At 37.2% G+C, this 12318-nt stretch overlaps 1 protein-coding gene across 1 annotated transcript; it reads left to right on the top strand.

Annotated features, from left to right (window-relative positions):
- The first annotated feature begins 4318 nt into the window (after nucleotides 1–4318).
- Nucleotides 4319–6427, top strand: LOC133338790 (achaete-scute complex protein T8-like). The gene has a single exon (XM_061546897.1). The coding sequence runs from the start codon at nucleotides 4343–4345 to the stop codon at nucleotides 6401–6403; it is 2061 nt and encodes a 686-aa protein (XP_061402881.1). The 5' UTR covers nucleotides 4319–4342; the 3' UTR covers nucleotides 6404–6427.
- The last annotated feature ends 5891 nt before the right edge of the window (nucleotides 6428–12318 follow it).

The following is a 12318-nucleotide window of genomic DNA, read 5'->3' as shown; positions in this document are numbered from 1 at the left end:
GGTCTTCAAACTTGATCTGGACTTGGTAAAGACAATAGGTTGTGCAAAATTTGGTTCAAATCGAACACTCCATTAGCCTAATATTGGATTCATAAATATTGAATATTTGGGTCCCATCTTTCTACTTGATCTAGGCTTGGTAATGACAATAGGTTGTACAAAGTTTCATTAAAATCGGATAGTCCGTTTGCATGTTATTATAAAATTAATTTTTAGCACAATTTTGACCATTTTGTGGGGGAGGTACCAGAAGGAGTGGATCGATATTCCCCATCTTCGAACTTAAACTAAGTTTGGAAGAAATATTAAGATGTGCAAAGTTTGAATGAAATCGATTGTTCCCTTCGAGAGTTATCGTGCGCACCAGCTAGGCGGACAACGGACGGACATGTGTTAATCGACTCTAAATCCATTATTTCGATGAGGCACATTTTCATCATATCAAAGTGTATATGAGTCGTCGCTATTTACCACTCAAATTCAAAATAATTGCGCGTTTGGGGGAAAATGCTCAGAATCGTATTATCTCTCAAATAGGTGATGAGATCTTATAATTTAAGACCTTGCGACTTCTTCGATCGGGTATATGTAAAATATTTAGCCTACGTCAACAACCTCAAGGATAAAATTTGCGAGGCTGTTGAAGCATAGAGCAACCGCTTTGCGATTTAGTTAAGCAAAATTTCATGAATAGTATATGGTCCTGTAGGCGTGCTCGTGGTGTCTAATATTGTTTGTAAATTTTTCACTTAACTTTGAAATTCTTGGTCTTTGCTTATCTAATTCAAGGAACCCTTTAAGATCGGTAATTTGGAGATATAGTATATATTATCCAATATATACTTCACAACTGATATGTCGGTTTTGATTCTCGAGGTAGCTTTATGATGTACGAGTGTAACCAGTGAGCGGATCAGTATACCACCGAACTCTAAATTTTTGCAAATCCTGGGCGATACATCGTGGCATTTGCACCCTCTTCATAAATACGCATATGCTGGAATATTTGAAGATTCATGTTTTCCCGGTTCACTTGACCCTAAATAAATATTTGATCAGACCCTATCCTCGTGTAAAATTTCTGATGTTCGGCTTACAATAGTGGTCTAGTCTAGAGCTACTAGGAAATCATAGGGTATACAAATTCACCATAAAGAGTTTGGGACGTTTTTATACCCTTCACCACACAAGGCAGCTTATGTAACTTGTGATCAGAGCAGTATACCACCGAACTCTAATTTTTTGCAGATCCATATACCGTGCCTGGGCGATACATCGTGACATTTGCACCCTCTTCATAGATACGCATATGCTGGAATATTTGACGAATCATGTTTCCCGGGTCACTTGACCCTAAATAAATAGTTGTCGAGACCCTATCTACGTGTAAAATGTCTGATGTTCGGCTTACAATAGTGGTCTAGTCTAGAGCCACTAGGAAACCATAGGGTATAAAAATTCACCATAAAGAGTTTGGGGCGTTTTTATACCCTTCACCATACTGTGGTACAGGGTATTATGTCTATGTTTGTAACAGGCAAAAGAAATCGAGATAGACCCATGGTTCCCTTAGAGAATATACATAGAATAACTTTCTGAGTCCATGTTCGTCCATGTATTTTTGTGAGCAAAATACAGATCGCATTTACGATTTGGATGAAATTTGGCACATGTCACTTATTTGGCCCAAGGACGAACCCTATTGAAATTGGAGAAAATCGGTTCAGATTTCGATATAGCTCCCACATATAGTTTCGTTCGATTTTATGTAAATGATGCACCAAACTCCCAATATTTGTCCGATTGGAACAAAATTTTGCGCAGAGTATTGAATTAAGCCCAGATTGATGTATGCGAAGTTTTGTTGGAATCGTTTCAGATTTAGTTATAGCTCCCACATATAGTTTCGTCCGATTTTATGTAAATGATGTACCAAATTCCCAATATTTGTCCCACTGAATCAGATCCATACTTATATACGCGAAGTTTTGCTGGAATCGGTTCAGATTTAGATATAGCTCCCGTATATAGTTTCGTCCAATTTTATGTGAATGATACAATTTTATGTGAATGATACGTCTTGAGGATCTGGAAGGAGCATTTTGAAAAGCTTCTGGTATCAAATAGTGGGGTTGATGAAGATACCCCAGAACCAATGAGAGATGATGGTATAGAGTGTATACCACCTAGCCAAGATGAGGTCATAAAAACAATTAATCGGCTCAAGAACAACAAAGCAGCAGGAGACGATGGGTTACCAGCCGAACTATTCAAGACTGGTGGCCAGATGCCGGTCAGGAGCATGCACCAGCTGATTAGTACAATTTGGCTAGATGAATACATGCCCAATGATTGGAACCTTAGCATCCTGTGTCCCGTGCACAAAAAAGCAGAGAAGACGATATCTGCCAACTATAGAGGAATAAGTCTCCTTCCCATCGTATATAAAGTGCTGTCCAGTGTGCTGTGTGAACGATTGAAGCCAATGGTCAATGACATCATTGGACCATACCAATGCGGCTTCAGACCTGGCAAATCCACCATTGACCAGATTTTCACTCTGCGCCAAATCCTGGAAAAGACCCACGAAAAACATCGACACATACCACCAATTTGTCGACTACAAAGCCGCATTCGACAGCCCTATCCGTTCAGATGTGTTTGAAGCCATGTCTACGTTCGGCATTCCTGCAAAATTAATACGTCTATGCAGGATAACTTTAAGTGGCACAAGATCAGCAGTTAAAGTAAGGAAAGGACCTATCGGAGCCTTTCAATACGGAACGAGGATTTATACAAGGTGAATGTTTGTCGTGTGATCTTTTTAACATCCTACTGGTTAAGCCCCTAATTCCGATTATTAGAAATATATATCATACTAGTCTACTTTTTATTCAATTTTCGATAGAACCGCCGTTCTATCTTACTACTAGTACAGAATTTCTGGGTCAATTATGGAATTATTTGGAAAATATATCTACCAATTTCCTTCCTATTTTTACGTGACTTGTATATGTGTTTGATGTGCTTGCTACTTTGAGCTTAAAATTATTTCGAAATATCCCTGTTCATCAATTCCTAGTTGTTCTTCCTTGCTCGGCCTCACAATCGATCATAGATATAATCCAATTAAAAATCGTTGTCAGTCCATGCTGCAGTTAGATTTCAAACCTAACTGAAAAACGAATCAGTCTTATCAGTTGTAGAGAGTACGTGCCAAAAAGACCCAACAACCTTAATACTCTGCAACGTTAACGTCCATACAAATCACTTCAGGCGATAAATACCAATACAAAAAAAATCTCTCTTCCACACATACACTTGCGGACCAAAGACCAATACTGCTTGCTGCCTCCCCAAAAAAGGCGCAATATTATAACACATTAAAAATATTTTCAGTCAGCGCCAGGATCTACCAATACTATGACAAAAACGCACAAAAACTGAAATTTAAAAACCCACCCTTAATCTAAAAAGGATCAGATGTTAGTTTTCCCAAATGATAGAGAAAGAGAATGGTGGGGTATCTACGGTACGGCAAAGGCGATCAAAACAGACTGTAACACCCAACAAGAACGCCTAAGGGATGAAAAGTCAATGTGCCAGGGATTTTGAGTGTGTGTGTATGTGTGAGTGACAGAGGCCTTGGTGTGGGTATCTTTGAGTGTGTGTGCTCGTAATAAAGCACCTTTTAGGGGAAGAGGAGAGTTGGATTTAATACCAAGCTGAGAGTAGACAATAAGAATGAAGTGGTGTTTTTGCCGTTTTTGGTTGAATAGTTGAATGCTGCTGCTGCGGCTAGCTCGGCATTGTGGCTGTGCGACTGCGCCCTGTGCCTCAAAACAATTGATATATTACACAAAAGGTATGCTTTTTGGAGAGTAGGGAATTTTGTTGTTGCAGTGGCTCTGTCGCCACCGCTGCCGCCTGCCTCTGCTGCTGTTGTTTCGCTTCATTGTTTTGGTTATTGCCATCCACAACCATCAGTCAGTCATTCAGCCAGCCAGTCTGATATACAACATTCTGAAGTCATTTCCGTTGGTAGGACGTTTGTTGCAAGAGACGCCCCATGACATTTCATTACGAGACATCGGGCACGCGACACACCATAAAAACGCAGCTGCTATAGAACCAAACGTCCGACAGACAGACATCGAGCTAGCAAGTCATAGCTATTTTCCTTTGAAAAGAAAACTCCTGTAAAATTACATGACACACCAGCAGTCAGTTTAACGGCAGAGCTTCAAGTGACAACATCGTGAAGCGGGAAAATTTTTGGAGACGATTTCCAATTCAAGAAAAACTATTTACAAATCCCCTTCCTCATCGACGAAGCTTTTTAATGAAAAGCTTCGCCTTCCATTCCATGGCCACCTTGGGTGTATTGAATTATAATTTGCCACCAGGATTAACCATGAAAATGAATAACAACAGCAACAACAATAACTCACAGCAAGGATCAGCAATGCAGTCCAACAATTCCCCATTGACCATGGCGGGAAATACGAATAAAACTTTCAACAAAATCACAGTGCAAAATGTTCTAAGTGAAAATAATTCTAATGCCCTGAATATTGCCCAGGGTAATCCAAATGCCATTGTAAGGAAAATTAAAGATTTTGGTATGATTGGAACGGTGAATGGAGCAGGGAATGTTAATTCCCTCAATTTGAGTTGTAATCCTCGAAAAAGGCCTTTGAGTGAAAATAATAATAACAACAACAATTCTAATGATGAAAACAAATCCTGTGGAACTGCACGTAAAGATAAGAAAACCTCTCCCGGGGCTAGCAAAAAACCCAAATTAAGCAAGGAGGAGAGGACTGCCCTGAGATTGGCGAAAAAGGCTGCCAAGGAAAATGCCGCCGCCATGGCCAAAGGTTCCCCACTTCCACCCAATGGATTACCCATTAAAATTCCCGGTACCCCAGGAAGAAAAGGTCTACCTTTACCCCAGGCTGTGGCACGCCGCAATGCCCGTGAACGTAATCGTGTGAAGCAGGTTAACAATGGTTTTGCCGCTCTGCGGGAACGTATCCCGGAGGAGGTAGCCGAGGCATTCGAGGCACAAAGTACATGTAAAAATAATGGCAAGAAGTTAAGTAAAGTGGAAACGCTACGCATGGCCGTGGAGTACATTAGATCCTTGGAACGCCTCTTAGGTTTTGATTTCCCGGCGGGAGCTGCCCTCAACTCCACCTCTTCCAGTGGTGATGATAGCTTTTCCATGATTAAAGATGAATTCGATGCCTATTCACCCAGTATGGATGAACATTATGATGACTCGCTGAGCCACTACGATTCCGAGGAATATTTTGTCCATCAACCCACAACACCAATGACCAACACTAACCAACCACAACCTCCTACAGCTTCATCTCTGCCACCACACTGCCACAGTCCACCAACACAAATGGATAGCCTACCGAATATCACCTCGTTGAATGGCCTGCAGTACATCAGAATTCCAGGGACAAATACCTATCAATTATTGACCCCAGACATATTTGTTGGTAATGCGGCCTCTCCCCCTTCCTCCACCGTTGATGAAGAACATTTCCAGGCCTTAATTGACACTAATTGCAACAGTCCAGCGTCGTCACCATTGGTCACAACATCGAATACGTCATCACCGACAGCAACAACAACAGCGGGGGCACACGTTACAGCTGATGCCAATACGTCTTCTTCGTCGCCAACAACAATTAGGCCGCACATTAACCTGGACAGAACGGAAGCAGCACCTGTTTCGTCTTCCCTAACAAATACAAAGGGTTCAGTAAGTTTGTTATCGACTTCTTCACCATCATCTTCAAGAATATCGCCCGTGCCACAACACCAACTTCAACAGCAACAACACCACCAAATGAATAACATGTTAACAACAGCAACAACAACCCCCAGTACAGCTGAAAGTGCAGTTAATAATGGAAATCAAGCGATATTACAAAGGGCAACACCTGCCAACTCCGCGGAACAGCAACAGCACCAAGAAATGCATGACTTACGGCAAACGTGTGCCGTTAACCCAACAAGGGTCTCAATGGAGACACAGTTAATTAAACAGGAATATGAAGAGCCAACAATTATCTATCAAAATCAACAGAGATCACCACACGGCCATCAACAACAACAACAACTGTATATGGCAGCTCCATCCCACCCAATGGCCATGTCACCGCCCTTGGAGAGGCAAACCCCAAATTCCCAACAATTACCACCATTTTTCCACAACACCAACAACAATCAAAACAACTTCTATCCCGGCCTAATGCAATTGAAAAAAGAATTCGATGAAGATCTTCTGGATGTGGCCCAAAATGTCAATGTCATGTCTGATGAGTCAATGATCGAAAGCATTGATTGGTGGGAGGCCCACACACCCAAATCGGAAGTGTTGTAAATGTAATAATTTTTATTAGTTTTTAATTTTAGTTTCATAAATATTTGTATATATCACAACAACAAAGAAGTTAGTTATCCAAAGCAAAACAAACAAACCAAATTGTATACCAAGTTTAGAGGTTAGGTTATTTTTTAATATTATTTTTTAAAGGAAGACACAAAAAAACTACGACTTATTGGAAATTTAGTTTTAAGATAATATTTAGCCGTAAGACTTTTTTATTCTTTTGGGATAATGGTTTATATTACAAACAAATATTTGTTTTTATTAAGAAAATTTTTATAAAATAAAAATAAAAAAATAAAATGTTCAAAACGGAAATGATTTTGTTTTTTATTGAAAAAAAAAACGATCTGCTGTGCTTTGCATTGCACATTACTTCGTAATTTTGTTATGGGGATGATATAGTGGAATTCGCTTACACATGTAGGAGAATTTCAAACATTGTCAAAATATGAACTACAAAAATAATCTTTCGCCGGCGGAATGTTTGATCGTAAATAATCTGGTATTTATTTGGGATACATTCACACAATTTTGATGACTGGTCCAGGAGCATCAACGTACCGAAAATTAAGCGGGGCCTTTCCAAAAATCATAAACATATATTTAAACGTTCCAGAAATTCGGAATGACGAAAATGGGTCCCATCCGTCTGGGGTTACGGAGGTTATGTCAGTAGATAAGGCTTCATCGAAAATGAATGGCAACATTTCTATTAAATTGCAGCCACTTCAATGGGCCTTCAAAATACCGAAAATATAATTGTAATTAATTTATGGGCTATATACCAACAAATAGACCAATATTAATATTTGACTTCCCATGAGAACCCAAAATAATAAAGTAACAATCAATACGGTTGAAAAATTTGATCAAGTCTCCAAAATACCGAATAAAGCGGAGCCCGTTCTATGATAGCCCCAAAACTATGGACCAATATTGATAGTTTTTATACTCTTCACCACACTGTGGTACAGGGTATTATGTCTTTGTGCATATGTTTGTAACAGGCAAAAATAATCGAGATAGACCCATGGTTCCTTTTGGGAATATGCATAGAATCACTTTCTGAGTCGATTTATGCATGTCCGTCCGTCCATGTATTTTTGTTAACAAAGTACAGGTCGCATTTATGATCCGCTGAAATTTGGTACTTTGAGTTATTATTGGGTAGCAAATCTCCATACCAAATATTATAAATAAAGGTCCATTTTTTCGGAGAGCCCCCATATAAGGGTACCCCCAATTTTCGGTATTTTCGGGTTCTTGAGCTCGTTTTATAACTGAATTCTGTGAAATTTTGAACATCGGGTTCTTATTGGGTACCAAACTACTCCACGAAAAATTATAAATATAGGTCCAGTTTTTCTGGTAGTCCCCATATAACGGTACCCCCAAATTTTTGGTATTTTGGGGGTTCTGATCGTATTTTTCGACCGAATTGACTGTAATTTAGTAAGTCGAGTTCTTATTAGGTAGCACATCTCTCCACTATAAATTATAAATATTGGTCAATTTTTTCTGGTAGCCCCCATATAAGGGTACCCCCTAATTTTCGGTATTTTGAGGTTCTTGAATGATGTGTGTTAAGTTTCCTGAAAATCGGTTCAGATTTAGATATAGATCTCACATATATTTTCCTCCGATTTAAGGTAAATTGTGTACCAAAGTCACTATATATTTTTCGATTTGCACGAAATTTTGCACATCGTACTAAATTAAGTCTAGAATGATGTGTGCAAAGTTTCGTGTAAATCGGTTCAGATTTAGGTATAGCTATATAGCTTCGCCCGATTTTAGGTAAATAGTCCACTAAAGTACCTGGAAATGTTTTGATTTGCACGAAATCTGTCATAGCGTACTGAATTAAGGCTAAAATGACGTAAGCTAAGTTTCGTGAAAATCGGTTCAGATTTAGATATAGCTCCCATATATATTTTCATCCGATTTTATGTAATTGGTGCACCAAAGTCCCAATATATCTTTCGATTTGCACGAATTTTGGTATAGGGTACTGAATTAAGTCAAGAATGATGTTGCTAAGCTTCGTGAAAAGATCCATAGCTGGGCCGATTGACACAACGTACTGAAGTAATATAAATTAGTCTCTGGCAAGTTTCCCTGAAATCGGTACAGATATAGATATATAACAAAAACGCGTCGTCTGTTAGGATACATATGTAGAATATACCCAAAGTGGTGAAGGGTACCATATAGTCAGCCCAGTCCGACTTTACTACTTTCCTTACTGGTTGTTTGATGCATTCAGTTGTGAAAAATAGATCCATATCAAATACCTTCCTATTTTCGGATGTTTTTTAGGTTTGAGCAGTATTTCCCAACTAATTTTCCAAATAGGTTTCTGCATTGACATATCCTCCATATATTGGTTCCGGTGTTTGGAAGGTTTTGACCGAATTTTCTACAGAATTTGCAGTAATTTAGCAAACCAGGTTCTTCAATAGCGAATATAAAATCTGTTTAGATTATACCCAATATCATTTGATGTTTTAACATAGCCCACATAGAAAGCGGCTATGTATAACGTTTTAACCAAATTTTCTCGTCGAAGTAGCTATAATATGGCATATAGATTTCCTGTCATGGTGCACAATGATTCGCCTTTTCTTGGTAATTTTTTGAATTCCTTCGAAGATTCCAAACAATTAAGTTGTGGTGTACATTTCTCAAGCGGAACAGTGCAACATGACCAGATTTGCTTTGAAGTTTTTATTCTACGAATAAATATCATTTGATTTAGGTAGTCTTCGAAGTCCCAAATGATCGATTGCTGTTTTGTTTTGGGCTCATGCGTCCATGATACGTCGCCTGTGGTGATCATATAATCGCATTTTGAAGCACCATGATCATATTGTTTCAAATTTTCGTCTCAAAATTTTAGCTATTGTTTAATAGTGCGGGATCAAACGAGATAAACCCTTATATGGTCAGATGCCATGCAATAAAGTGAAAAATTATCGCACAAAAATGTTCATTAGTAAATTACAATTTTGGAAAATTGAGTTTTGAAGTCACTGCAGACTACACAACACGTGATCGTAGGTCAATCATTACTGACTATGCTTATGCTAAAAATTGAAGAGCTTAGAAAGTAGCAACACCTTATGTTACCTGCCACAGATTATGTGGTCCCAAGAGTTTGTAACGCGATATACAAACTCTTGGTACCACATAATCTGTGGCAGGTAACATAAGGTGTTGCTACTTTCTAAGCTCTTCAATTTTTAGCATAAGCATAGTCAGTAATGATTGACCTACGATCACGTGTTGTGTAGTCTGCAGTGACTTCAAAACTCAAACTTCAAAACTCAATTGATTCCAGACCCACATGTAAGAATACCGATCGTTATATATCGGTATTATAATCAAAGTATAATAGGAATTGTAGGTGATCTTTAATAGAGTTATACGGGTATGTTCTGGAACTCACGGTGTGTTCTTTTCACTTTACACATACACTTCACCTCAGAAACTACCTCCTGTTCTGCTTCTCATGTGAATTGAAATTTTGAACTGCGACAAAAATAAACGTCGACATGGTACTTTGCAGAAATAGTGTTGCCATACAATATAAACTTTATTTATTTCTAACATTGTTTCTGTATTTTTTTTAGTAATTTCGTTAATTCTAACGACAATTTTATTATTATTCTTATTATTGTTTAATATTTTATTATTCGCAACATGAAATATATGTATGAAAAACTCTGTAATATCATTATTTTGTTTATTGATTTAAGGGGAATATTTGGTAACCCTATCTTTTTCGGCCTTACTTCAAATCAGCTGTTTGTGTCAAGCGAGAAATTCAGATGAAGAAAATTCAAGACAAACCTTAGTATCTATTTAAAATTTGTTTTTAATGGTGTCTCATGTTCATTTTGTGATTTTAAACAAATTATAGGTAATAATAACATATCAATCTATCATCATGTGCCTTTTTTATTTCAAAAAAGTTATTCTTTTATATGAAAAAACATGAAAACACCCGACTCTCACTATGGAAATGTACGTGCAAAGAATACACCTCAAATGGGTGTAAAGTGTGTTACAGAACACCTCGGCGTGTGTTCGATACACTTCTGCCGTTGAAGTGAATGCCAGAACATGCCCGATAGTAAAATATTTAAAACGGTATGTTTATTATTGCCATTGATAAGTTGTAGTTGTTTTGAGTATTTCATGGTCGGCCCCGTGCAACTATGCAGCTCTTCTTACTCATATCATATTCGCATAATATTTTATTTTCGTAATGTAAAATTCTGTACCAAATCCTGAACCCCATACGTTCTTATGATTATTAAAATGATCCAACATTTCTAAAGTTTTTCTGGGAAAGATATCTGAAAAAGTATGCGGTATGACCTTTAGAAAGGTCACATTGTTAAGGGTATGACATCCTATTTTAAGGTACAATTTGTGTTGATTTAAAATATGCATTTTTCAAAGCCTTTATATTGACTTCAGTTTGCCAAAAAAAAATTAAATATGACAATTTGGAGCTCATAGTCTGAGGGGTTCAAAATTCCTTAAGGATCAAGAACACTGATTAATATTTTACTAGACGCCAGTTATTTCATCTAGTAATCGCCTTTTATCTTTGTATTCAGCTCCTTCAAGTTGAGATGACATGTCTTCTGTCAAATCGAATCACGAATATTTTTGTAAAAAGTTTGGTCCTTCTAACCGAATTCCTTACAGGTCGTTTTTGACTTAATTTTCTTGAAAGTTATTACCACAAGAAGAGATTTTTTTGATATTCAAATATTCTAAAAAATGTTGCTCATAAGATTTTAGACAGGGTCCTCAAAGAAATCAGTATTCACACATTTTCCCACCCTTTCCATTTTTGCGCAATCCTTATATGTATTTATATTTTTATTCCTAATAGTATTTTTAAAAAATAAAAAAAAAACGAAATTTAATATCATACTTATTTTGAAATGATCTTAAGAGGATTTAAAACCAAATTTACTTGCAAACATAAACACAAAACAGGATTTTTAATTTCCCACGTTAACAAAAAATTTAAATAAAAAACTACTTCATATAGCCAAACTCATGATGTTCGCCTTACATGCTAATTTAATATCAAAATAATGTTTATACTTCAAAATAATCCTCAAAATTCAGCAGACTGACTCATCAAAAACGAAAAACAATTTGATGACGCTGAAAACACATAACACTAAATCCTTGAAATGTCAGTAATGAAGTTTCGTGAAAAAAAAACGAAACGTCAGATTGCAACTCATAAAACTACAAAAATCCATTTTTGTTGTTTCACATGCAAATGTCTATGGGAATCCCATTTGAGGATCCCTTTTTTCCCATCACCGTGTTGGATAATTTGAATGTAATCAAATTTGTGTTGTGCGTGTGCTTGTGTGTGAATTTCTCTATGCGGTAGAAAAGGGGGTTATTATTAAAATTTTCTTTAGTGGTAGTCCATTAGTTGTTGTTTTTCTTTTTATACAACTAAATGGTTGAAAGCATTCCTATGCAGACGGAATGTCTATCAGAAACTTGCTTACGATCAACTGACGGTTAATGTCCTTTTTTATTAAAACGACTGTTTGTCATATCGTTAGTGTCCAAATAAATAATTTTGTCATTAGCAAAACATTTTCCATTTTTTCACATAGTTTTCCTCACACACAGGACACCATTTGTTTTTGTTTCGTCCAAAGAAAAAGGTTCATTTCCCGTTTTGTACTTTACTCGGATGGCTGCCTCGCGAACGTAGTGTCATATGTTTATGTTTGTTGATTTGACCCTCACCGAGTTTCCTTCCTGTTAAACGGATTTTTTTATTGTTTTGTTTTTGTTAGTGGTTTTTCATATTTATACAATTAATGGACTTTTATTAGCTGTTGTATTCATAAATT

The sequence above is a fragment of the Musca vetustissima genome, unplaced genomic scaffold (assembly GCF_032173495.1).
Source record: "Musca vetustissima isolate MV318-11 ecotype Yass unplaced genomic scaffold, APGP_CSIRO_Mvet_v1 utg11550, whole genome shotgun sequence".
Lineage (NCBI taxonomy): Eukaryota > Metazoa > Arthropoda > Insecta > Diptera > Muscidae > Musca > Musca vetustissima.
Note: the sequence above shows the minus strand (reverse complement) of the source record. Positions and strands in the feature narration are given on the sequence as shown.